This window comes from Nothobranchius furzeri, chromosome 11 (assembly GCF_043380555.1).
Source record: "Nothobranchius furzeri strain GRZ-AD chromosome 11, NfurGRZ-RIMD1, whole genome shotgun sequence".
NCBI lineage: Eukaryota > Metazoa > Chordata > Actinopteri > Cyprinodontiformes > Nothobranchiidae > Nothobranchius > Nothobranchius furzeri.
This window is the reverse complement of record NC_091751.1, coordinates 50,858,779-50,884,829: the sequence shown is the minus strand read 5'-3', so window position 1 is coordinate 50,884,829 and position 26,051 is coordinate 50,858,779. Positions and strand designations below refer to the sequence as shown.

At 40.8% G+C, this 26,051-nt stretch overlaps 3 protein-coding genes across 8 annotated transcripts in view; 1 reads left to right on the top strand and 2 right to left on the bottom strand.

Annotated features, from left to right (window-relative positions):
- The window catches only part of rpe65a (retinoid isomerohydrolase RPE65 a), a 4,158-nt gene extending 953 nt beyond the window's left edge, over positions 1-3,205 (top strand). Inside the window, exons 4-14 of the mRNA XM_015956764.3 lie at positions 96-203; positions 309-450; positions 522-669; positions 1,346-1,427; positions 1,504-1,636; positions 1,726-1,865; positions 2,048-2,177; positions 2,269-2,383; positions 2,476-2,570; positions 2,636-2,747; positions 2,855-3,205. Of these exons, the coding sequence (XP_015812250.1) occupies positions 96-203; positions 309-450; positions 522-669; positions 1,346-1,427; positions 1,504-1,636; positions 1,726-1,865; positions 2,048-2,177; positions 2,269-2,383; positions 2,476-2,570; positions 2,636-2,747; positions 2,855-3,000 (1,351 nt within the window). The 3' untranslated portion in view covers positions 3,001-3,205. The remainder of the gene's footprint in view (positions 1-95; positions 204-308; positions 451-521; positions 670-1,345; positions 1,428-1,503; positions 1,637-1,725; positions 1,866-2,047; positions 2,178-2,268; positions 2,384-2,475; positions 2,571-2,635; positions 2,748-2,854) is intronic.
- A 2,282-nt stretch (positions 3,206-5,487) lies between these two features.
- LOC107383887 (RING finger protein 11) lies at positions 5,488-7,409 on the bottom strand. 2 transcript variants are annotated; one of them, XM_054740967.2, is made up of 4 exons: positions 7,223-7,409; positions 6,757-6,845; positions 6,136-6,305; positions 5,488-5,899 (listed from the first exon to the last, which is right to left on the bottom strand). In XM_054740967.2, the coding sequence occupies exons 1-4, from the start codon at positions 7,326-7,328 to the stop codon at positions 5,701-5,703; spliced, it is 564 nt and encodes a 187-aa protein (XP_054596942.1). In that variant the 5' UTR covers positions 7,329-7,409; the 3' UTR covers positions 5,488-5,700. The 2 variants fall into 2 exon arrangements, with proteins under 2 accessions (XP_054596942.1, XP_015812249.1); XM_015956763.3 differs by lacking the exon at positions 7,223-7,409 and having other exon boundaries at positions 6,783-7,128.
- Positions 7,410-11,359: 3,950 nt separating this feature from the next.
- The window catches only part of cacna1eb (calcium channel, voltage-dependent, R type, alpha 1E subunit b), a 68,615-nt gene continuing 53,923 nt past the window's right edge, over positions 11,360-26,051 (bottom strand). For 2 of the 5 annotated variants that reach the window (XM_070556085.1, XM_070556089.1), the window contains 22 exons: positions 24,603-24,699; positions 24,341-24,501; positions 22,792-22,929; positions 19,583-19,784; positions 19,343-19,507; positions 18,988-19,098; positions 18,830-18,910; positions 18,506-18,625; positions 18,358-18,423; positions 17,326-17,417; positions 16,539-16,713; positions 16,338-16,465; positions 16,095-16,191; positions 15,882-15,987; positions 15,695-15,802; positions 15,516-15,616; positions 13,994-14,100; positions 13,818-13,917; positions 12,968-13,072; positions 12,339-12,474; positions 12,112-12,260; positions 11,360-11,989 (listed from right to left, as the gene is read on the bottom strand). In XM_070556085.1, the coding sequence (XP_070412186.1) occupies positions 11,474-11,989; positions 12,112-12,260; positions 12,339-12,474; positions 12,968-13,072; positions 13,818-13,917; positions 13,994-14,100; positions 15,516-15,616; positions 15,695-15,802; positions 15,882-15,987; positions 16,095-16,191; positions 16,338-16,465; positions 16,539-16,713; positions 17,326-17,417; positions 18,358-18,423; positions 18,506-18,625; positions 18,830-18,910; positions 18,988-19,098; positions 19,343-19,507; positions 19,583-19,784; positions 22,792-22,929; positions 24,341-24,501; positions 24,603-24,699 (3,061 nt within the window). In that variant the 3' untranslated portion in view covers positions 11,360-11,473. The remainder of the gene's footprint in view (positions 11,990-12,111; positions 12,261-12,338; positions 12,475-12,967; positions 13,073-13,817; positions 13,918-13,993; positions 14,101-15,515; positions 15,617-15,694; positions 15,803-15,881; positions 15,988-16,094; positions 16,192-16,337; positions 16,466-16,538; positions 16,714-17,325; positions 17,418-18,357; positions 18,424-18,505; positions 18,626-18,829; positions 18,911-18,987; positions 19,099-19,342; positions 19,508-19,582; positions 19,785-22,791; positions 22,930-24,340; positions 24,502-24,602; positions 24,700-26,051) is intronic. The other 3 variants (XM_070556086.1, XM_070556087.1, XM_070556088.1) reach the window with 3 other exon arrangements.

Here is a 26,051-nt window from a genome sequence, read left to right as displayed (position 1 = left end):
AGTGCAGCTTTATGGGTGCAACAAATCTGTTTGCAACAGTCTAAGTTTGTATTTCAGGACAAAATGATGATTATTTTAATTTGAAATGCTCCCAGGTTTGTCAAGACTGATGCATATGTGCGAGCTATCACAGAGAAGCGTGTGGTGATCACTGAGTTTGGTACATTTGCGTACCCAGATCCCTGCAAAAACATCTTCTCCAGGTTGGACACACAGAACTTTCCTTACCTGATGGAGCCTACAGCGCAAAAAAAACATCAAGATGTTGTGATTAAGATTGAGATTGGTTCATCTTTTGGTGCCTGCAGGTTTTTCTCCTACTTCAAAGGAGTTGAGGTCACAGACAACTGTTTGGTGAATGTCTACCCTGTAGGAGAAGACTTTTACGCTGTAACGGAGACCAACTACATTACCAAAGTGAACACTGATACCTTAGAGACCCTGAAGAAGGTAGAGTAAAGATGCATGGATGTAAGTATTTCTCTTTGTTGACTCAATAAAAACGATTATTTTCTGCTCAGGTTGACATGTGCGATTATGTCAACATCAACGGAGTGACAGCCCACCCTCATATTGAGAAGGATGGCACTGTCTACAACATTGGAAACTGCATGGGGAAAGGAGCAACACTGGCCTACAACATCGTCAGGATCCCCCCCACACAGAAAGGTTTGGACTAGTTCCATTTTAAACAAACACAACTAGATTTCTGAGGATTACAAAGCAATCAAGGCAAGGCAGCTTTATTTGTGTAGCACATTTCGCACACAGAGGCCATTCAATGTGCCTTCCGTTGGCAAGAATAGCACGGACATTACAATCAATGTGACAGCACAATTAAAATAATTGCTCACGCCTACACACACATTAATTTCAGATTTATTCATTAATAAAAAGACAAATGAGCGCTTACAGTGCAGAACGCTCAGTATAAGAACAATCCTCAATAGGCAGAATGCATGAAAGTTTTCTATTTTGATTTAAATGTTTCTAGAGTTGGGGCTCATTTGAGGTCGTGAGGAAGCTGAGTCCATCTGTGTGAAGTGTAGCTAAAAGCAGCTTCACCCTGTTTGGTTCTGACCTGAGGTTCTACCAGCTGACTCTTTCCTAAAGATCTCACAGCCCTGCTGGGCGTATATTAAGGAAGGAGATCCAACATGTGTTTTGGCCCCATGCCATTGAGTGATTTATAAACTAGTAGTAGCACTTTGAAACTGATTCTGTAGTTTAATGGTAATCAGTGTAGAGATTTTAGAACAGGAGTGATGTGTTTGGTTCTCTTGGTTCTTGTTAGGACTCTAACCGCAGCGTTCATAGTCATCAAATGTAAATCTTTTTACCGTAGACAAGTCGGATCCCATTGAGAAGTCCAAAGTGGTGGTGCAGTTTCCCAGTGCTGAAAGGTTCAAGCCCTCCTACGTTCACAGGTGACTGTCTTTGACCTCAGCTCAGTGTTGTTGTCTATAACGCACGTTTCTAAGTCGCCTTTTGGTCAAATTTCAGTTTCGGCATGTCAGAAAACTACTTTGTCTTTGTGGAAACCCCGGTGAAAATCAACCTGCTAAAGTTTCTGAGTGCCTGGAGCATCCGCGGCTCCAACTACATGGACTGTTTCGAGTCCAACGAGAGCCAGGGAGTAAGGAGTTTGAGCAGATTTACATTTTCACTGCACATTTTAAATTCCATCACAAAAGTGTGATGTCTGCTTCACTAAACTTCTTCTAGACCAACTTTCACATTGCCAAGAAAGACCCAGGAGAGTACATCGACCTGAAGTTCAAAGGCGCAGCTATCGGGATGTTCCACCACATCAACACCTACGAGGACCAAGGCTTCATTGTCGTTGACCTATGTTCATGGAAAGGGTAAGTAGTCATTATGTAAATGTCTATGCATGGGACAGTGTGAAACGTAATTTCAATTCCTTGTATGGCAAGCACATTCGAAGAATTGACAAATAAAGTATTTTATTCTATTCTAGTCTGGACTTTATTCTTATCCATTAGGCCATCAACATATTTGGGGTTTTTTATGTTTGTTTTGTTAGTTTTGAGTTTGTTTACAACTACCTCTGGCTGGCCAATCTGAGAGCCAACTGGGAGGAGGTAAAGAAGGCAGCCATGATGGCGCCCCAACCAGAAGTGCGCCGATACGTCATTCCTTTGGATGTCCACAAGGTGACCCTCCTGTCCTTGTGGAAATACCACAAACTGATACATCTTTCTAAAACAATTTTCCATCATCTGCTTCACTTTAAACGTGACTCAGGAGGAACAGGGGAAGAATCTCGTGAGTCTGCCGTACACCACGGCCACCGCTACGATGCACGCTGATGGGACCATCTGGCTGGAGCCTGAGGTGCTCTTCTCTGGACCTCGCCAAGGTGCCAACACATTTTTATAAGGACACATACTATAACATATTTTACTCACGCAGTTGTATCCTCTTGGTTCAATTCTTGTATTTTTTTTTCAGCCTTTGAGTTTCCTCAGATTAACTACAAGGGGTATGGAGGGAGGAACTATTCATACGCCTACGGCCTGGGTCTCAACCATTTCATACCAGACAGGGTAAAATAATAAATCCACAACATTTAGATAGAGGAAAAAGAAAAACATGTTTTCTATAATTGCAGATCTGCAAGTTGAATGTGAAAACCAAGGAGACCTGGGTGTGGCAAGAGCCTGACTCATATCCCTCAGAGCCCCTGTTTGTGCAGGCTCCCGATGGGGTCGATGAAGATGATGGTAAGTCAAAAGCAGAGTACAAAAATGAGTTTTGGCATCTGTTTTATTGTGATTATGTGAAAGTCTGGGGTACTGTTAACATGGTCTGATGTCTGCTGCATCCACAGGAGTGCTGCTTACCATTGTGGCAGCTCCTGGATCCCAGAGACCAGCTTACCTCCTCATCCTCAACGCTAAGGATCTGTCTGAGGTCGCCAGGGCAGAGGTGGATTGTTCCATTCCAGTCACTTTTCACGGGATGTACAAACCGTGATCATCAGTCCATGTGTGATCAACCACTACTCTGTATTAACAGTAATGATAAATAAAAAGCATCACTGCAACAATAAAGTATTACAGGCAGAAAAGGATTGTTCTGAAGCACATCAAAGGTGTTCTGACATTATGAATTTGTTCCCAGGATGTAAAACAGCTGCATTTGCAAATGCTTCAGTACGAATAAACTCCTGTGTTCTGTTCCTGTTTCCTTTGCCGATCACTGAGCCACAAATGCATAACCCAAAATCTCATTATGGTCACATTTACACCAGCGACCTCTCCATGTGAGTCCTCAGTTAGCCGGTCAAGGTTATCAAACTCTGGTTTTTAAACTAAAAGCATGCAGATCTCGCAACACTGCAAAGCTGATTATCCGTGTTTGCCTGTAATCCGAGGAAAGAGGAAAACAAAAAGGGCTTGTTGCCATCAATCGCTTCAGGAGGATGTGTGGTCCTGTGTGCAATCTGGTTGAGAAATACTGGGTGTACAAAGTGATTTAGATGAGGATTTCTGGCTTCTTTGAACCGCTTAAACTCAACACACTGGCCATTTAAAATTGAGCAATTACATTTTTTGATTGATGTTGGCTGCTGTTCAAGAAAACGGTCAGGCACAGCCAGATGTAATTAGGAGTAAAAGAAACACCTAAAAGGAGGCAAATTTTACCTGCCAGGCAAAACTATGGGCAGAATAACACATTCTAGCATTTGTGTTTCACCCAGCTGATGCAAGCAGTGGAAACATTAATGATAACCAATACGATGTTGACTCACTTTGCTGCACAAGTTGATTGGAGAGGCCTGATTTTGTGGCCACGCTTTCCTCTTCACTGCAAGATCCTGGGATTACATTAACAAAAAGCTGAAAGGAATATTCAGCTTTCGAGCCTTCTGTAATCCTCCTTTTGGTAATCACGGGGCAACAAACCAGACTCTGACCAAATCTGTCACTCCAATAGATGTCTAGGGGAGACAAAGAACGACTGGCTGTATTTGAAATAAAACCACATTTAGTTTCTCCTTTTTTTATTGTTTACACAAGGGCTTCCAAAAGGACAGAAATAAAACAAGTACAGTGAATGATCACTCCATGATAAACTTAAATTGTAAAAGCCAGCAAAGGAAAGCTGAGAGGAAACCACGATGCCTCAGTTTTATCACTCACTCACTCGCACGCACGCACGCACACACACACACACACACACACACACACACACACACAAGCTTAACTGGGACAGAAGTTCAAATCAGAGCTTAAGCCTTCTGTTTAAAATACTAAACATGTAGTGGACCTAATGTGAGCAGGAACATAAACGATTAACAGAAAATACAGAATGCTACAAACTAAAAGGAAAACAGTGGTTTTAAGTACAGCTACAGAGAACTGGAACAGAAAAAAAAAACTTTTAGCATTTAAATAAATCTAAATTTAAGTCACAAAAAAAGACCAACTTTCGTTTTCTTGTCAGCAAGTTCCCATAGGAAGACGAATGCTCTAAAAAATAAAAACACGATGGAGGTGAACATGAATCATAAAAAGAAAATCAAACAAAAAAAATCTGAGCATCTTTCCTTATTTTATACTGCATCATTTATTACATCTAACTTTTACCACGAAAGTGAAAATAGTGTCAAGCCATTATTCTCACTAGAAGCAAGCCTCTGCCCCTTAGAAAAACAAAAAACAAACGTCTAAAACTCCAAAAATAAAACATTTTTTTATTTTTACCCTACCGAATCACAAATGTTATGAAATGCATCTGCAGGCTTTCCTCAGTGTGATACGTCACAACTTGGAAAATATCTTTATCAGCTAAATCACTTTTGCATCTCAGGAGATAAAAGACTGAAGTCTCAATAGTGCAAGGTTATAAGGTAAATATATTAATATGTTGTTTTAGATAATGCCTTATGAGTAAAGTGCAAATCTCTGGATCGAATGAAACGTGTGAGCAAGCTTTTCTAATTTATAACGGACTTACTCAAATGCTCGCTTGACACCAAACGTCTGTTTCATCTGGTGAGACCTTCCCATAATAAACGTGCCCCCTTCATGACTTGGATAAAAAAACAAAAACAGCATCTGAGCTTATAGATATAAAATCCTACACCTAGTAATTCACATAGCAAGTGTGCATATTTTTTATAATCCAGCCCACCTGGAGAGCACTAAGTCTCCTCTGTGACAAAAAAGGTAAATATTATGATCATGTGACTAAAGCAAAGAGACATTTTAAGCTAGAGTAAGTGTAGATCAGTGATTAATCTGACTTCATCCGACGGATGTCAAGTCATTCTGCATATGAGCCATTATTTTGGTATGTTGCTTGTCTATTTCAGTACATTTTTACGATCAGTTGGGATTTGATTGGTCAGCTGAGGGGAAAACGCCACTGAGGCCAGCTCACGGGAGCTTCCACACACAAATCCATCTTCAGTTGCAACACTGCCTCGAGCAAAGCAAACACAATCATGCAGGGAAAAGTTTCTTACTGATTCATGTGACTGATGTTTTAAGACCAGCTTAATTAGCATCAGACCTGGGGAGGAATGAAAGGCCAACGTTGGGTGAATAGATTTAGAAATTTTCAAAGTGCAAGATAACCAACACACGTTTTTTCCCTCCTCCACGTTTTTGAAGCTCCTCTCACTCAACAAGAGGGCGGACTTAGGTTTGGGTGCTGGGGGGGCTCAGTTTACACATCAGGGGACTCAGGTGAGAAATCGGTTGGTCCATAGGTGGACAGAAGGGCAGCATCCACAGGTTCCATGCAGGAGGGGCAGGTGAAGGACCTCATCAGCCAGTCATCTATACAGTCCATGTGATAGATATGCATACATGGCAAGAACCGGATGGGATCTCCGTAAACAAAGTCCAGCATACAGATAACGCACCTGTGGGAAAATAAACACATAAATATGAGCAAAAATTAACAAAAATAATTTTTTATTTAAAAATACGATCTTGATTTAAGTTTTTTGTCGCTTTAAGAATTATTCTGTTAATTAAAATTTGACTTGGATTGGACAAAAGGAGTGTTCTACAAAATATTCGATGTCAAAGACAACATTTAGCATATCATCAACATACCCCACCAATAAAGAGCAACTGTGTCTCCAGTGTTACTCACTCTCTGATCTTCTTCTCTGAGCCGTCTTGCCCTCCATCGTAGACACCTTTAGGGAGATGCTGGATGAGGCCGATACGCTGGGCTATGCGGATCTGTTCCTCCTCTGTTAGCTGAGTAGCCAGACGGGCCTGACTGGGTGTAGGGTGGTACATGGGCATGTGAGCCTGCTCCTAGTGGCGGAAATGAAAAACAAATGTCAACAAAATGCAGCTCAACAAGTCAGACTGTGTTTAGGTAAACAGGGAAAAAACAGCTATTCTTGAAAGCAGAGTTTTTGTCATTTTGGTTAAAATGGAATCCAAGGATCGGCATGTTTGCATTTTTTTCACTTTAAAGTACACTTTAGCTGTAGGTCCAATATGTAACTATGCCACGCTAAGTTAAACTAAATAACATCTGCAACCAAAAGAGATAAAAATGACATGATCATGGATAACAAGTAAAAACAGACGCATGTTTATTATCATCTCACTGTCATCAGATACGATAGCAAATTTAATTAGTTACCAAACAAATTTTTTTATTGGCCAGATCATAATATTCACTAAAATTAAGAGAAACCAAATCATGAACATTTTCCTTGTTTAACGATGATACTGTTTATCAACATTATTACCACACATTTTTCTTAAAGGTGAGCCTCTCACATGGTACGGAGGCGGCGGCTCCAGGTCTGGATCCGTCCCGTCCCCGAAACTCGCTCTGTCGGACTGGGATTCGTGAAGCAGAGAAATGTCGTCTGATGTTGGAGATTTCAGACAGTTTCCCATATTGTAATGAGGCCAGTCCTTTTTTAGCAGCCGACGTTCAAAATCAGAACAGACTTGCTGACAATTGCTAATCTGTATTTTTTTTCCTCCAAATCTTCCCGTTATTATTAATTATAGCAAATACAATTGTGACATTATTGATAAAGAAATGTATATGTTAAATTCTACCGATCGTTGGCAGACTAGTTTCTCGTCATTGTAAACACGGACTCGAAAAAACAAAACAAAGAACTCTCCTAACAACGGTTAGCAAACCAGCTAGCTACTTTTTCATCGATTTCCTCGATGAGTAACGCAAATTCTTTTGTAAGACTCACAATTTATAGACAATATATGCTTTAACAGCAACTTTGGATGTCCCACCGAGCTTTCTGGGTGGCCAATTGCATGAATAATAACGCCTTTCAACTTCGTGAGTGACATTAAACAAATTGTTTTCTGGCTAGCTATTTCTTCTTCACCTCCCCTTCTTCTTCTTCTATTACGCTTAAAGGTGTTACGTCTGTGTAACATGCTTGAAGACGCATTGCCGCCACCTAGTGTCCTGAAACTAAACACCAGGGATTTTTGTTTTCAAAAAACCTCTTTAAAATTGTATTTATTTCAAGAAATTGTTTCGAACTCTCATTCAGTCTCCCCTACTCTTCCTCACTTTGTAGTTAGAAACTTCGATTTCAAGAGTGTTAACATTCCTAATGCAACAATTAGAAAAATGCTTGATATTTCACACCCTTCACTGCCTTTCAGAAATTCCATTAAACAATTATTCTCCATAGATATTATATACTCATTACTCTCTAAATACCTCAAATTTCCTATAACTCCAAAAGCCAAAGAAACCCATTTTAAAGTTTTAAATGATGTGTACCCATCTGGGGAATTCTTACGACAGAGATGTGGTTTTGATACAAACAAGTGTGTATTTTGTGATGATATAGAAACCTCTGCTCATTTGTTTTTTCAATGTATTTATTCTGGAGCTCTCTGGAATGATTTCCATGACTGGCTTTACACAAAGATGTGTATTGAACCCTTTTCTGAGAACGATGTCATTTACGGAGCCAAATTAGATAACACTGAATGGGACTTTTACTTTCTGGTAAATAAAATAATCGTTGTAGCCAAATTTTACATTCACAAATGTATATATGGAAAAGTGAAGCCTAGATTCTATGCATTTCATAACGAGTGTCTTTCTTTCTCCAAAGCCCTTAACTTTATGAAAAGTAAACATGCAATGAAACTCCTTAATCTTTTTGAAAAGTATGATTTGAAAACAAAGCCCTAGCTCTTTGTCTCTTTTGTTTGTTTGTTTGTTTGTTTCATTCACAAATATTCTTTGCTTTCTATGCAAAGTCTCTTTTGTTCTTCGCAACTGATCCTTGGAAATGTCAAACAAAGGAATTCATGCCATGTTGTTTGTAAATGAATAAGTAAAAAAAATAAAATAAAATTGTATTTATTGTAAATTACGAAAAGTGCAACAGCTACAATGAGATTCTGCAGTGTGTTTCTGGGATATTTACTGTAATTCATACTTGACATCATGTTTCAGATTAGGATGACTGTGCTATGTCCTTCCAACATGCACTTGACCTTTCATCTTATATAGTTTTCATTTTTATGTGGTAGTCTGCTTTAAAGGAACATGATAATATATGCTGTATCTGTTGAAATACATTATAATTGAAGGGTAAAAAGAAAGGATAAACTAAATCTGGTACTGTCAGCAGTTTCAACTATTAGATTTTTTTCCTCATGAGTTCTTGAAGCATTCCAGTTATTTTCATAGACTGGTTCTCTGTTGGGTATTCTATCTTGGATTTTTGCCTAAATTGGGTGCCTAATTTAACAAAAGAATATGTAAAATACACATTTATTACACATATTATTCGTTTCCAGTTTAGACGTGAATTTCAGCTGTGTCATATTTTAACCTGATTATGTTCATGTATTTCTTTGAAGCAATAAAATGTAAATTATCCTCAGTTTTTTATTTAGTTTGAATGATTCAAATCATTTTGAATATGGAATTGTATAAAAAGTTGTCTCAGTCATGAATATGATTATAATGAAATAAAGCTAGAATATCAAATATTATTTTTAGATCCAAGACCCCACCTGACATACTGTCACACACAGTCAGACACCCCCACCCTCATGCTCACACATAAACACATTCAACCTAGACACACAGAATGTGTCACACACCCACTCACGCTCCTCATACACACCCTACTCACTCTAAAATAATCTGTTGTCTCAATACTTGCATTCAATAAAAAACAAAACAGAAATTGCACTTTTTCTGGGTTGTTTTGTCACATTTAAGGTTAAATAAAGCCTTTTTTGGTGTTTTGTTTCGATTAATAAATAAACACAACTACAAAATGTGCACCAGAAGACAACAGCAACTTAGGAACACCTTTACTAGTATATACAGCTACTGTACAATAAAAACCCACAAAGTATTTGCATCAATCAAACTTATAATACAAATCTTTTGGTTAATTGAGTTTCACAGATTTACCTTAATAGGAATATTTTTCAAGGATTTCATTACAGTTGTATTTTTTTCCCTCTCTAAAACTTAAAAACAGCATCCTTTCTCTGTACATTATTTGCAAAACTTAGAACAATCTAGGTGTTTAAAGCAAAATTGGTCAGGGAGGTTCTACAGCATTTCATTGTCCACAATGGTTTGTTCCATAATCAGGATTACAGAATGTGACCATTCTTGAAAAAGGTCTTTTTGGTTTAAATTAAACTGTTTCGTGTTTTGAAAAATTTTACCCAGAGGTTGAAAACTGATTAAAAAAAATGTATCTTGATGTATAATTGACATATTTTCTGACCTTTTTTGTCAAATAAATTCACAAAAGCATCTTTTCCGTCATGCTCTATAACTGTATCTATAAATCAAAACTCAAATTGACGATGTTTATTTTCCCATGGGGGGCTAAATCATTGCAAGCAAGCAGTATTGTTGTGTTTGAGTAAGACCTTACCAACAGATGGCCCTTAGGGTCAAAAATCCCTGGGAACGCAGCCTCCAAGCAAGCGAAGAGGTTAATATGTAAAATGTTTATGAATAACAAAAGTTTTCTCACCACTTGTTACAAATCATCGAGGTTTGTCCTCACGGGCTCCCGTAGAAGTAAGCATGGTGTCTAATTTGGCGTCGCCCAGAGATTTATGGTGTTTCTCAATGTCAAGGCACCTGGTCTAGAAAGGCGATGTCTTGCTAGGCCAGGTGCCTTGCTTACAAGGACACGGTCCTTCCTTGGTCAAAGAAAATGGTTAAATGGAACAGACTTGCATCACGTGACCGCAGCTTTTTTGGCGGTCACGTCACATCACGGTAAAGTTATATTTTATACATATAAGTTTCAATTTAAATGTATAACAAGCCTTTTTACTTTTTTTAATTGTGTATATATTGGTTAACTTACATATGTAAGATAGTCACTACCTGCTAGCCACCGAAGCTGCAACTACTAAGCAACTAACCAACCATAGACAACAGCTTTAGATCTAAAAACATTCCAGATATTAGCTCAGTAGCAACAATTAGTTGACTTACATATTTTTTTTCACCCCAGAGTAGCTGCTGGCTCCTGATCCGCCATCCTTTTGAAAATGCCGTGAAGTATTCTGGGAAATTTTTGACCAAGATCAGGCTACAAGACACCTCCCATGTATTCTTGGTCATCTAGCTAAATGGCTAGCAAACGGAGAACAGACGCCTCCGTAAAACATGAACATTGGAGCATGCCTTGGTGGTTGCTGATGGCGTATCTCCTAGGCAACTGGGGCGGGACCAAGGCATCAAGGCAAGGATCCTTGACATTGAGAACACCATTAGACCCTCTACCATGCATTTTAGACCCAATATTTATGATTATATGTTACAAAGCCGCCAATATTTTTCCACTACTAGGCATCATTTGATTCATTTTCATGATTTCGACTGATATTTTCAGAGATCAATGGTAAAAACTACACATTGTCTCTTTAATTAAAATGAAAACTAGAGGAAATCCAACTTCACCTCCCTCCACACTCATTCATGTTATAAAAAAATCCAGCATATAAAGAGTCTCTTACATCATTAAAGTAGGTGTTTGATTGCCTCGTTTTGATGGCTTGTTGCATCGATGCGGTTCCGTAAATGGCGGTGGTGAGATGATCACAGAGTATTTACAAAACCATTCCTAATAAAACATAGCTACATATTCACACACCCCACAGATAAATACTGTTTAGAGCAACATCGAATCATTTAAAAATATCTGCAGAAATCAAAATACCCATTGACACAAATGACATGATCCATTTATCGGGTTTATTTCCTGTACTCGTCAACGACTTGAGATGCATTATTACCGTGTATCATCAAGTTCCGGTCAGGAAACGGACCTTATTGATTGTCAGAGTTCTGTATAGATCTGTAATTACAGTTTCAGGCAGTGAGTCTTTATTAATTTGTGTTTTTTAGATCAAACATCCAGAGGGCTCAAAGCTTCACAGTAACTTTCACTTTGGATTTAGCGTCAGACCTCCCGACCCTAGCACCGGTCGTCCTCCTCTGTGTCGCTGAGAGGGTCGCAGCCTGAAGTTGAGGTCGTCTGCACCAGTCGCTTCCTGAAGTGTCCGTTGGGTACCTGCCAACCTGCCCGCCAGCGCGGGTGGGCCGAGCCAATGGTGTTTGCGCGTCCTAGGCTGCAAGCCACAGCTGCCTCAAAGGTCAACGTCTCCATGGGACAGGTAGGGTCTGGGCTGTGGTCGTCCTCCTGAGAGGCCAGGAAAGGCTCGGAGGGGTAGCGTCTAGGGGGTGACGACTGTCTGCCGGCCTGGCTCCGTCTCTCCCCTTCAGCGCCCTCTTGGGTCTCCCATGTGGACTTACCCCGCCTCACGGTGTCCGGGCTGCCCTGTTCGTCCTCGTCTTCCCCTACGGAGGCTTGGGCAAGTGGGGAATAGGAGATGTGAGGGCGGGATTGGTTTGGGGTCTGTGATAGAGGTCGTCGACCACTTGGTGTGCTGGACTCTGAGGTGGAGGGTACAGGGCTGTCTGAACTGTTGCCCTGGAAACCAAAAACATACCACTTTCACAATTTTGGGCAAGAAATAGTCAAAATTCAACAGATCTGAAGTTTAGAAATAAGAAAAAAAAGTTTAACTTTACGTTTTTTTTGACAAAACCCACCTGTTTATCCTGGGGGCGTGCTCCATCCACACTGGAGGAGCGCGACGGCTGCAAGCTTCTTTCTTCCGAGTTGCAACGTGACGTGTCCGGAGACAGGAGGTGGCAACGCTCTTTGGACCGACCATGATCCCTGCGCTCAGACCGAGAAACTGGAGGACATCCAGAGAGGACAGTGAAAATTTCAACAAAATCTAATTAGAAGCTAAAGGGCCAGGAAGAGAACAAACCTGCTGCCTTGTAGCTTTTATGACGAGGTCGATACACTCGCTCAGGACTTTTCTCCTCTTGCCAGAGACCATTCACCTGTTGATCTGCCACAGTGGAGACCGAGCGCTTTATGGAGCCACCTTCAGCCTCTGTCTGCTTTTGTGTCAAACACACACACACACACACACACACACACACACACACACACACACACACACACACACACACACACACACACACACACACACACACACACACACACACACACACACACACACACACACACACACACAGGCACAAGATGCAAAGAAATGTTCTAGTTACATTAAAGAAATCTTATGCCAATGTCTTAAGAGCTTCTTCTTCTTCATGCTTTTCTTGGTGCAAAAGTGCAGTGCAATCTCGATGGTTATGTCGAGCTCTGAGTTTTCAGGATGAAATAAACAAGTTGAGACAAAAGCATTCAAGACTGACACACGATTCTGACTATTAACTGAACCTCAGCTGACCTCTAACTGTTGCAAATCTCAAAAAACGGCCGATTCGAACCTTGAAGCAATACGTGCACATACGGAGCAAGGCAAGGGTCCATGCACTGAACTCCGTGGGATTCAACCCAAAGAGATCATGTCACAGAAGATGCAGGTACCTGAGGCTCTACAGCCAGACGGGGCAGGGAAGAGGCCCGCGCACATAGGCCCCTCCCAAGTGGAAGCTCCAGTGGGGCATGAATAGCCCAAATACACCTGCCCACCTAGGTGAGTGAACAAACAAGACAGGAGGGCAAGGAAAGACAAGAGCCACGGTCAGGCTCATGCCTGCTGGGGCTGCCGTGGCAAATAGAGGCCCACTGCAGCTGGAATGGAGGAAGGGGAGGGATCAAACCATTTAGTTACTATGATAACCATCCAATCAAAAGCCATTCCAGCTCAAAACAGGCAAACTAGTAACTAACAACGGCAAAACTGACTTCAGAGAAGTAGAAACAGAGCAAGGCTGTAAAAAGAAGAGAACAGAGAGGAGGAGAACAGGATTGGACTAAAAGAAAACATTTCAGACTTACAGAAAAAAGATGGACATTGTGTTTTGGCCTCCGTCATGCACAATCGATTTCTGACAGATACACAAACAGGCAGACAACAGCCTCCCAGAGGCCAGGTGCATTTCTCTGCACATTTATTACTACAGAATAGTTGAAATGATTCAACTGGGTGGATGGTGAAGACCAGTAAACCCAGACAGTAAAGACAAGAGCAACAACACACCAACAGTCTACCTCTGAGGCTCCAACCTGCTCAGGGCTGAAACACACAGCAGCCTTGATTTGCAAGCCACAGAGAAAACGGCATCAACTAAATTTTTATTTGGTATGGTTGATCTAAATCCTGCAGATACAAGATTGCAGATACGAGATTGCAGATTATTAAAACACTTGTGCAGTTTAGTAAAACTGGTTTTGCTAAATAAATATGCTGCATAAAGATGCACGATTTTCATACCAGACTCTGCTGCTGACCACCATCAGCGTCTGAGCTTATGGGCTGCAGAAAGAGTTCCTGTGGTGAGATCGGGCTCAAAGCCACAAAGCCTCCTCTGGTCCTGCAGAGGGGTTGGAGAAAAACTGTAAGCAAACAAGAGCACCACTGCACATAAAGGCACTCAGTTTTTGACTCACAGGGCTGAACCGGCACTGTGGGCCATCATCGGCAGCGGCTGGGCGTTGGACAGAATGTCCTCAGGGAGGGTGGAGGCGTCCAGACGTTTAAAAATCATGTTACTCTTCTAAAACGAGACAAAAACAAACAAAAGTTGGTTTAATTCATGTGTCTGCTCTTTCACACAAAAACATTTGTTTCCATTTTCCTTTAAAACAACAACTAATGTGTATTATGGATTGACCGATATATCAATCGCCTGATATATCAGCCCGATATATATCGGCATTGCATCAACAATATAACTCATTAGTAGTGCTGATTTACAGTCAGGCACGTCTGCTTGATAAAGAATTATTGTCAAATAAAAATTTATTTTTATTTACCTGTTTATTTGGTCCATTTATTCATTGGTTTGATTAACTTTGCTAAAATGTTTGATTTTAATACCGAGAGATGCATAAAATCAAGATTCAAGAGTTGGTTAAACTCAATGTTTGAAAATGGATTCAGGCTCAGAAATGTTGAGCATCAGCTGCTGTCATTAGTGACATTTCAGCATGAAAACAAGGCAAAAAACATCTAGATAACGGCCATAGAAATCAGCCAAAATATCATCTGAGCATTTCGGCCATTGGCTGACCATGACCTCTACATATTAGCAATAAAAAAAACAACAACATATTGGTAGATCTCTAATGAGTGTGTGTGTGTGTGTGTATAACAATAAAAAGTACAACAAGGAAAATACATTTCACTGTTTATTATAATGTTTTTGGCAAATAAAAATTCACACAAAGTTTGATTCCAAGAATTTGATGATACGTTTTAGGAGAAGCCGGAAAAGAAGAAAAGGAAGAGCCAAAGTAGATTTTCTGTGGAAAATCACTGATTGATTCTGCTCGATTTCAGACTCCCTTGTCGTTGGGGTCACACAGATCAAAAAGCCAGTATTTTTAAGGGAGATTTTGCAATTTTGGCTTGCTTTTAGCACCCCCTAGTGTCCAGTTACTGAAAGCAAAAGTGAAACTTGTCTCCTTGCTGTGTGTCCGTCTTTTAAACACCTTAATCTAACAGCTGAAATGTCTCCCCAGCCTTCATGGTTTCTACAAGAGCAAACCATCACTAAATAAAAGTAATCAGCTGTGTTCGTGATCTAAAAAATGCAGGAAACAGGCTGGAACCAGATTGCGGCGCTGGCATGTCAGATCCACATTATTAACAGGGAGCGGCCTGCCACTCTGAAGTTGCAAATGCGGTTTTCTGGACACTGGAGGCGGTAGGGGTCTGAGTGACATTTTATTAACTTTGTAAAAGGTTATTTTAGCACATTCTGGCTCAAGAAAATTATTTTTTTAACATGAAAAGGTTGCATGGTTTTATTTAAATAATAAATGATAACAATTATGTAATAATAATTTAAATGATTTATACATCTCAGATTTCCACTTTTATGTCTTACATATCATTTGAGGGTTTTTTCAGATCCAGGTTCTCTCATTCGTGAGAGGATTTCCCTAAAATCAAACATGCAGACCTGACCTGAGCCTCCAGCTGCTGCCTAAGCTTCTTGGCTTTGTTCTGTTTGAAGTAATCCATTATCATCATAGAGGCGTAGATCTTCCCCACCGTCAAGTCTGTATCTGTGAGGGTAAACACGAGTCATTAACGTGTCTGGCTCAGCAGCACAATGATATCTGCCTTCACAGGAAGAGCCAGACCTTTGTTGATGGGTACCAGTAAATCCAAGTTCTTCTGAGGCAGATAAGGCCAAATGATGCTGATCTCCTTCTGCAGCTCAGAGTCCAGAGCAATACGGTCCTCGCCACCTGGGACAAACATCCACATTCAAGCATGGATGACATCTGAGATGGAACAAGAAAATATAAAGATGCATTGAAGCCTAACCTCGAGCTATTTTGATGTCCAAAGCCGTGCGAATGAGTGACATCAGAGTGGAGGTGAAGTGGACGCTCATGTCCTCGTCTACTGGCATGTTCATCAACACCAACCTCTGAGAGAAAAGACAAGTGAAGTAAGTGTTTTCTTGAATCAGCCAAATAATAAAATAGACTTTCCCCCTTGGTTCATCTATTTCTGAAATATTCATGTTTCAGTCACCTTGTAGGCGATCTTAGCGGGACATTTTTTACCCAGACCCAGAGGGGGTGACATGTGTGTCAACATCTCGTACATAGCTGTGTAGTGAATACGCCCACTTGGGAGAGAAAATAAGAGCAAAAAGAGACAATATTAGAAACTGGCTTTACTACCACGGATTTAATCTTCCATATTTCATATTCCTCGGCTGCCCTCTGCTGGACAGAGGCAGAACAAACAATGTATAATGAGTTTGAGGCTCACCATGCTAGTCGATCATACTCCCCCCATATTCTAACAAACTCATCCAGGTGATGAGGACCCAGGATGGAGGAGTCTCGAGTCAGGTACTCAAAGTTATCCATAATCACAGCCACAAACAGATTCAGCATCTATGAGACAAAAGGGCAGCTGAAAAGACAAACTGAGATGCATAAACGTTGGGCTTTATTTTTCCTTTCTGACCAGAAACGAGCTGAAGAAGATGAACGAGACAAAGTAGCAGTAAGCAAAGTCGGTGCCACAGCCTCCTTCATGGTCAGGTGAGATGGTGAGGGGGGAGATGGAGGGGTCTGGCTCACACTCCTGTCCAGACAGGCAGGAGAGCATGATCTCCTGCCAAGACTCCCCTGTAGCACTCCTGAAGGTCAACACACACGCACGCACGCAAAACACACACACACGCACGCACGCACGCACGCACGCACGCACGCACACACACACACACACACACACACACACACACACACACACACACACACACACACACACACACACACACACACACACACACACACAATCAATAATAAATTTTTAAATGACATACTGTTATGGAAATTTTATATTTCATTACTTTGGTCCTATTGACAGATCTGTTGGTTGAATGTCCTGAAAGTATTCTCTCTCTCACACACACAAACACACACACACAGACGCACGCACGCACGCACGCACGCACGCACACACACACACACACACACACACACACACACACTTGTCCTCCCATACACACGCACACTCTCACACATGATCCACTCCCATTTCTTTCTTATCTTTTCCTGTAAATAAACTCTGGGACCAGATGCTCGGGGCATTTGCCCTGCACACTTGTCACAAACTCATAATTTGGTTGTATGTCTGCCTTATTGCTTCTTGTCCCTCTCTCTAGCTGCAGGAAATGGGTTTATTGATAAACATATTGATAAAATCCATGACACATGAATTAAATTCACCATTTGCTGACCAAGCTCACCTGAACAGGAGCATCAGAGCACTAAAGAAGGTCTTAAAGTTGTTGTGCTGATTGATGTGACTCTCATCATTCAGCTTGATGTTTCCAAACACCTGCAGAAAAATCCAGGATGCTCCAGCGAGTGAAACTACAGAAACAGCTTCTAAAGTGTCTCACTGAATTAACAAATCCTCTTGATTTTCAGTCTATATAAAACACAATTACACTTTTTAAATCAGTTCAAAACATCCACCCATCCATTTTCAGCCGCTTATCCAGGGTCAAGTCGCGGGGGCAGCAGCCTTAACAGAGAAGCCTGGACATCCCCTCCACAGCTAGTTGGGCCAGCACCTCTGAGGGAATCCTAAGTTGTTCCCTGGCCAGCCGAGAGACATAGTCCCTCCAGCGTGCCTTGGGTCTTTCCTTGGGCCTCCTCCCAGTTGGACGTGCCATGCCCGAGCCACCTCAACTGGCTCTTCTCGACGTGGAGGAGCAGTGGATCTACTCCAAGCCCCTCCCAGATAACTGAGTTTCTCACCCTATCTCTAAGGAAGAGCCCAGACACCCTGCGGAGAAAACTAATTTCAGCCGCTTGAATCTGCGCTCTCATTCTTTTGGTCACTACCCAAAGCTCACGACCATAGATGAGGGTAGGAACGTAGATCGACCGGTAAATTGAGAGCTGAGCTGTAAGGCGAAGCCCTCTCTTTACCACCACAGACCGGTACAACGCAGGCATCTCTGCAGACGCAGCACCAATTCACATATCGATCTCACCTTATCCCTGACCTGGAGACTGATTCAGTTCAAAACATTATTATGGGATCATGGGTTAAAGTGCCTTTCATTACAGAAACGCAACAAGTGCCAAACAGTTCTTTATCTAATTCAAAATGTGCACTAAATCTGAATTTTTCCCCACAAATCAATGATATTAAATGCTATTTGTTCACATTACACTTCACCCAATTACAGTAATTAAATGAAAACGAAACAGTGTTTAATTAATTTACATCATTTATCTACAAAAGACCCAAACAAATAAAGTCTCACCTGCATTCCAATAATGGCGTAAATGAAGAAAAGCATGGCGATAAGCAGGCAGACATAAGGAAGAGCCTATCAGAGGAGATACAATAAAGATATTTTTATCAATAAAAGAAAACAAATAATTGATAAAATAATGTAAAAGCTGCCAGACCTTAAACGATTGTACGAAGGTCCAAAGCAGAATACGGATGGTGTAGCCCTGCCTCAGCAGCTTGATCAACCTGGCTGTGCGGAAGAGCTTCAGGAAACTCATGTTGATGGTGTTCAATGACTAGGACAGACGAGCAAAGTGATTTGAGAGAGAGAGAGACGTGCCGGCAGATAGTGGCAGCCAGATGGGAAAGACAGGATGTAAATCACAGATGGCCAAATTCAACACAAGGCACAAATCGTAACAGGAAACTTGCAAAGGAGTGATGCTGCAATTAGAGCTACCGGCTCCATCGATCCATTCAACGTTTAGGATGTGTCTCACCTGCAGATCCACAACTATCTCCGTGATGCTTCCAAGAACGGTGATGAAATCAAAAATATTCCAAGTGTCTCGAAAATAGTTCTGCAGAGACGGAGAAATCCGTTAGTTTTGTTCGGATTTCATTTATTAAAGTCTCTAAGTGTTGAATTCATACTCACCACCAAACCGAATGCCATGATCTTGAGTATGCACTCCATGGAGAAGAGGACGGTGAAAGCTGTGTTTAGATGTTTTAGGACAGCATCGTAAGCCGTTGGAGCAGAGTGGTACTAAAGAAAAAGGCCCAAAAAGTCAAAAATCATCACATCAACATCGTAGCTGACTTTGAACAAAACCACCCCTGCATTTGATGGCATCATCTGATTAAGTGGCTTTTAAATTCTTTCAATTACCATTTTCATCTGTTTGATATAATAATCTGGGATGAAATGAAGCCAGAAACTACTGTGGAAATAAACATTTGGTGAAGAGATGCACAAGGGAACCCTTTCCGAGGGAGTGCTTTTACTTTACCTTCATCATGAGAACCACAGTGTTGAGAGCGATCATGACGAGAACGGTGTACTCAAAAGAAGGTGACGCCACAAAGTGCCACAGCCTGTACTGGAAGGTTTGTCTGTTCTGGGGCATGTAGCGGGTCATCGGCTTTGCACTGATGGCAAAGTCAATGCAGGCCCTCTGATGGGGAGAACATAAACAACAGATCCACCTTAATGTTCCCTGACTGCATTTTCCGTGGCTGTATTACTGTACCTCGTTTTTCTCCAGACTGCACTCCTGAATCATCTTGTCACCCTGCTCCTGGAAGGTGATGATGATGAGAGCAACGAAGATGTTGACGAAGAAGAATGGGAAGACCACAAAGTACACCACGTAGAAAACGGACATTTCCATCCTGTTCCCACGGCTCGGACCCATGTTCTCCTCTGTGACATCTGTTGAGTGCTGAAGGACCCTAAACCGGAAGAAAAGAAAAGGTTGTTTGTAATTTTAATTTTTCTGTATAGCTTTATGTTTAACTTTGCAAACTTTTCTGCGACATACTTATTTTAAAGGTTTTACACTTCATTTGACCATTTTCGTCTTATTTTGAAGAGGTGAGGAGATTTTAGAATTATTTTTGCATTTTACTGTTATGGTCTTGCAGCCCTTGCTTTGGTGGCTGGTTTTCCAGCTCATTTCTCTCAGGTCTGATTAATATGTGTCTAATTTTGATGGCTTTTTGTCTCTTTTAGTAATTTTTTTGTCCATTGATGCCCAGTTTTGACAGTTTTAAAGGTTGAATATGGAACAATTTAATAAAAAGCTACATTAAAAAATAATACCTCCACAGGGCGTTTAGAGGTGTGCAGAATGAAGGTACAGTATTTCCTTTAAAAGCTATATTAAAATTTTATGGGCATGACACTAGGTTTATGTTTACATTTAGCAGCCAATAGAGGGCACCGATGCAGGTGGCCAAATACGGGAAACAGTCCTCTTGGGACAGCGAGGCTGGCACTGGGAAAACTGGTGGATTCAGTCAAGCAGCTGCTTTGGAGCCCAGAAAATGTTCTAACAATAAATGCTGTTGTAAAATAAACTTAGCAATTGCTCTTACCCTGTACCAGTCATCAATAGACATGGTGATGGCTGGTCACTTCACGTATCTGCAGCGAACCTGGCATCCTGACGGCTGGAAACCTTGTTCTATTGTTGCAACAACCTCTACACACTAGATGTGGCTTTGATGTTCATGTTCCTTATTCAACCTTTAAGTCTCTTATGGTTGTTGAAGTTTTCAGCATAAAGTTTAAAGGCCCTTGACATAAATGTGTCCTGCTTATCCCCCTACTGGTTGAAAATGGACGTACAGCCTGCTGTTGCTGGAACCAGCTTAGCACATAGCGATGTTGGCAGACGAGACGTATTTTGCTTATCTAGTTCATGCTTTCTTCGACTGCAAAGTTATTACTTGCTTCCTTTCACTTACAGGGTTTGCTGATATTCATCCATGTACGACACACATCACATGATCAGGAAGCAGAAAATCCATGTGTTAGGAGATCATTTTGGGTCGCTGCTGTAAAAAAAGTGAGGCACGAACCGGAAAAGTTTCTGCCGATCACAATTCGACAACGGATTATGAAAGAATGGACAACGCTCGAAACACGCGGATTCTTCCTGATATAAGTGGTGAGTCTACCCTTGGTTTTGGTAGTTTTGGCATTGACATCATCATAGAGTGCAATGTTCTGTGACTCTTAAAAAACTGTGAAAACACTGAAAACCACTGGCAGCGAAGGGCTTTTCTGATCAGGAAATGATTGGCAGTGAATGAGTTAAAGTCTCTTTCTGGAGTATTTCTCTTATCCGATGGCACCATCTAGTGGCTGACAAGGCCCTTGACATAAATATATCCTGCTTATCCCCCTACTGGTTGAAAATGGACGTACAGCCACACAAAAAGTGTCGATCTGTTTTTTTAAGATGGCAACTTCACATTTCATGTTTATAAATGTGCTTTTGTAGTCGACAAACGGAGCAAGAACACGTTGTTTTACAAGTATTATTCTCATGTCATGTTGTGTTTTCATATATTTATATTTTAAAGACTTTGTAGTCCGTGAAATGTTCATTAACTCTGCATCAGCTGAGGTATTCCTTAAATTTGAAGCATCTAAGCGGTAGTCTAACGCCATTGGTTAGTTCTGGTCGGCGTTCAGTTTCCTATTGCACAGGAGCTCTGAGGAGCAGGGGGCCTGCTTAACAAAAAATAAACAAAAATAAAAAAAATAAAAAAAAGGAGTATTGCTTACATTATATCACAGTACATGATAAGATAATCACTTTTACAAATTTCTGAAAAACCATACATAATTTCTAAAAGTAGAAAACTCCGGAAAGCTACTTTAAGGGTCGGCAAACAAACTGCTAGCCTTTGTATAAGCTACTGGCACAGTGAACTCCACCCTGACCGGTGCTCCACCTGTCTGCTGTTGCCATAAAGAAGGTAGATACCTCCCACTGGTGCCTACCTGAACCCCCAAAGTTTTGTAGAGCAGTTTTAGGCCAGCAGAGGGCCATAGAGTGCTGTCTGATGTAAAGCTTCTCATATAGATCAAGAATCACTGAAACCAGTTTGAAAGCAGTAGCTTAAAGCTGTGGTAAGCTTGGTTTATGCTTGATGCATTCACTTTCCGCGAGGTGATGCGGCTCGCGGCTGGAGCGCGCTTCACAACTCGCAGCGTTTATGGTTTGTGCGGCTCGTCTCTGCGGTGAGCCAATATTCTCCTAAACTGAACGGGGCAGCAAGGAGCTCTACAGCATGCATCCAACACTACACCATAGTAGAAGTAGAAATCACAGTTTACAACATGGTATTTCAGCATTTTTAACAGCGTTCTCGTCTTTTCCGACAGTGTGAGCTATTTCTCTCCAAGAATTATTAACAACATGTTGATCACTGTGATCTCTGAGAGCTGAATCATACAAATGTCTGTATTTACGAACCTCTGCAGTGCCGGTCCGCCATGTTTTTCCGCGTCCGACCGTCTGCGTGGTTAGAAATTTTCCGAGGTGCGCGTTGCGGAAATCTTGGGCCGTGCGGAGACGCGGTGGAGGGGCGTGGTTGTTAAAATGACGCAAAATGACGCAACTTTTCCGCGCGGAGCCGTGCAGACCTCGCGGACGCGTCAAGCATAAACCAACCTGTAGTCACTCCTGGTTTTGGAGAGCCGGTTTCCAGCATGTTTTCATTGTTTCTCTTCTCCAAGACAACAAATTTAGCAGTTTATTCACCTGTTTAGCAGCTCACCAGGCTCTGCAGAAGCCTGATAATCACTTGCTGATTGAAATCAGGTGTGTTGAAGCAGAGTTAAAACTAAAACATGCTGGATACCAGCTCTCAGTACCACTGGCTTAAAGTGTTAAAAACTCTTTAGTGTTGAATTAAACTTTTGTGTGTTTTAAAATCCACTCACTGAGGCCATCCTTCTCCCGTCGACACAGTGAAAAGTGTGAGCAGAGCCCAGCAGACGTTGTCGTAGTGAAACTCGTGTCTTCTCCACTCTCTTCTCTTGACCTCTTTCTTGTCTCTGCTGTAGTCAATGTACAAGCCTCTGCAGGGAATAAAGCAGACTGCAGGTCATCGTCTCAGAACCTGTAGTTTTAATGAAAGGTATGAAAATGATTGTTTTTCACATTTATACCAAAGCTTAAACAGACAGAGCCATTTTCTAATAGAAACAGGGTAATGCTGTGTAGTTTTAGGAAATATCAGTGAGCAATTACGTGTTTTTGTCTGGTAGGGAAATTTAGATACTTTCAGAAATCCCAAAGAGGCCTGACTTCTGTTAGAAACTACTAAAGTGTCACAAGTCACAAGACTTTATTTAAAGATTTAAAGAGGAAACATGTACCGATAATGGTTAAACATAGGACTCTGCAGCCAATCAAAGGCCAGCAATTTCAAAATACTGAAGGCATGCACTTTTATGACTCATTGTGGGCTTCTGTGAAAATGTCCATGTCGAAAATCCCAATAAACTAAATGTAGAATTTTCTGTGAATGCAAACTATTAAATAGCTTTTAAAAACAGTTAAAATTGTATTTTCGTTTCTGTTTAATTAGGGTGTAAGCTATTTTATATTATGTTATTTTTTTTGTAATTATGGCTTTCGTTCCCTCTTGAGTTTCAACCCTTACCGTCTGCATAGCCGCCAAAAACCCCCCATGAGAAATGCTTGGGTCAGAAAAAGCCAGACAACTTTATGTCACAAAGAAAATTTACATTAGTGGACTCGCCCATCTTGGCTTGCAACGGCAAAAGGTTCTTGGCCAGTGGAAGCTAACTATTAGCATTAGCAACTACACAACAAGGCAGAACATGTTCAGGCTTGTGTTATTTGTGGAGATGAAACATCCACATTGCATTTTTTTTACCCAAGAAAGAAAGGAATGGAGGCGGTGGAAGAGTTGCGCTTCTGTTAGCCAATCAGAGGCAAGATGTTTGCATATGATGAATATTAACAAGTACGACTCCAAATCCTGCTTTTTTCTACCCCCCACTCTTCCGACTAACGTCTACTTCCTGAAACAGAAGCGCCAGAGATTTTTATCCACAGAAAATGACTCACAAGGCATTTGTTCATACTAGAGACCACAGGACATATACTGAAATAACGAGTATTTGACATCTAACGTAACAGATGTCAATTTTACCTTCTAATTGTGGAAAAAAATAAAAAATAAACAAGACAAATCTTTCTTGTAGTGAAAAGCTCTCATGCATATTTCACAAAACGTCAAAAAAATGATTTGCTTTAACTTTATGTAAAGCAGCAAGAAATATATGAATAAATACGAGGATTTGGACAATTTTTTAGGTTTTATGTAAACAATCCCACCATTGTATAGTGTGCCAGTGCATGCTCAAAGAAAGTGACAACATGTAGGAGGATTTCTACACATATGCTGTTCATACCTTTTCAAAACACTAATGTGAGTCTGTAGTTCTGACATTTACATACCGGCATTCCTTTTCGGATTTCATGGAGCTGTCAGTGCAATAGAAGAACTTCCCCTTAAAGAGCTGGACCGCTATGACAGCAAAGATGAACATAAAGAGCTGATATACAATGAGGATGTTAAAGACGTTCTTTAGAGATGTGACCACACAGTCAAAAACCGCCTGTGGAGAAAGACAAGAAGGAGGCAAAGCAAACTTAAACCTGTCAGATGTCTGTGGAAAAAAGAAATAAATCACTAAACACGTGTTTTTTTTAATTAAACCTTGAGTTTAGGAAGCCTCTTGATGGTTTTAAGTGGACGCAGAACTCGTAAAACTCTGAGGGACTTTATTGTTTTGATGTCTCGTCCTTTGTTGTTTCTGTTGACATGGAAAAGAAGTGATAAGCAACGAAGACATGCACTTAAAGACACAAACTGAGAGAAAAATATGTCAAAATTGCAAAAAGAAAAGCACAACAAAAGAGAACGAAATCTAGAAGGTGTTTGTTTGGAAACTGGCAGATATGAAGGGAAGGTTCTCCCTTTAATTCAATGATTTATGGAGTTTTCTTCTTTAAATGTGATGTTTGCATTTAATTAAGGCACATTTAGAAATTGGGATGGAGAAAAATAAGCATTAGCATTTCTTTTATAATTTTCTTGTGTTATAATACAAGAATAATTGTCAGCATTTTTGTGATAAATAAATACTCAGTGGTTTTACTCCTAATACCGGCCAGAATCCTAATTTGCAATTTTTTGAGATACAAAAATACGGCAATGTAGAGCTGCTATGTGAAATAAAATTGAAACAATACCAGTTAGTGTGGGAAATATGGATGTCACCACTGAACTGAAGCCCAATGGGCGGCTCCCACCACCACCATCTTGGCTGCGTCACGCATCTTGTCACTCCCGAAAAAAAATAAAAATGAGCTGGGAGCATAGGGTGAGGGCAGGTGTGTGAAACCCAACAAACTCTGACACGATGTAGCTACAAGCTAACTGAGCTAACCAAAGCTAATGGAGGTTAGCAGGCACTTTTAGCAGGAAAACTGTGGCTGAGCGACTGCTACTCTCAGTCTTCTAGGCTGTAACACTAATAACATAAAGCTGAGGCCTTAAAGCAAGCAGGAGAGCAAGCCGCTTGCACTAGCACTGACAGCATCAAAAGGACCCAAAATGCCCCTAAGTATTCAAAATAACAAAAAACTCACTCTTCAGAGTTGTCTTGTGGGTAAACCTAAAATGTGTTTTTGTACCAGGCTGTAAACATGTTTATTTCTGCTGTGAAGCTCGTATTTCCAACATGGAAGTAAATGGGAACTTGCTCCTTTCTAGAGCCAGCCCCTAGTGGATGTAGGGTGAATTGCAATTTGTGTCACTTCCGGTTTGGCTTCACTTTTGACAGCTGGAGTTTGTCCCATGATAATTTTGTTCTAATAAGCATTATCATGTTCTCACATTATACATCACGTTTGTACATTATTACTCTATTGCACAAACGTGACAGAAATTGGTTTTATAAAACCATTATAGTATCTTGTCAAAATGTGAAAAGTTAACAATAAAGTTATCACGTGATATTGCTTGAATTTTATTTTGCATGAGTGGCAGCTCTACGTTTCTGTACAAAAAAATAAATCAATAAAAAAATGTACAAAACATAAAAAAACACCAAGATGGATAGAAACAAGATGAAAAACATGTAAAATTTATGGAAGAGAAGTT

Excerpts from the sequence above, each read along its gene's own strand:
- LOC107383887 (XM_054740967.2), bottom strand. The coding sequence starts at position 7,328 with ATGTCACTCACGAAGTTGAAAGGCGTTATTATTCATGCAATTGGCCAC. Across the intron at positions 6,306-6,756 it reads GGCTCACCTTTAAGAAAAAT|GAGCAGGCTCACATGCCCAT; the intron begins GTGTGGTAATAA and ends TTCCGCCACTAG. Across the intron at positions 5,900-6,135 it reads TCAGAGAAGAAGATCAGAGA|GTGCGTTATCTGTATGCTGG; the intron begins GTGAGTAACACT and ends ATTTTCCCACAG.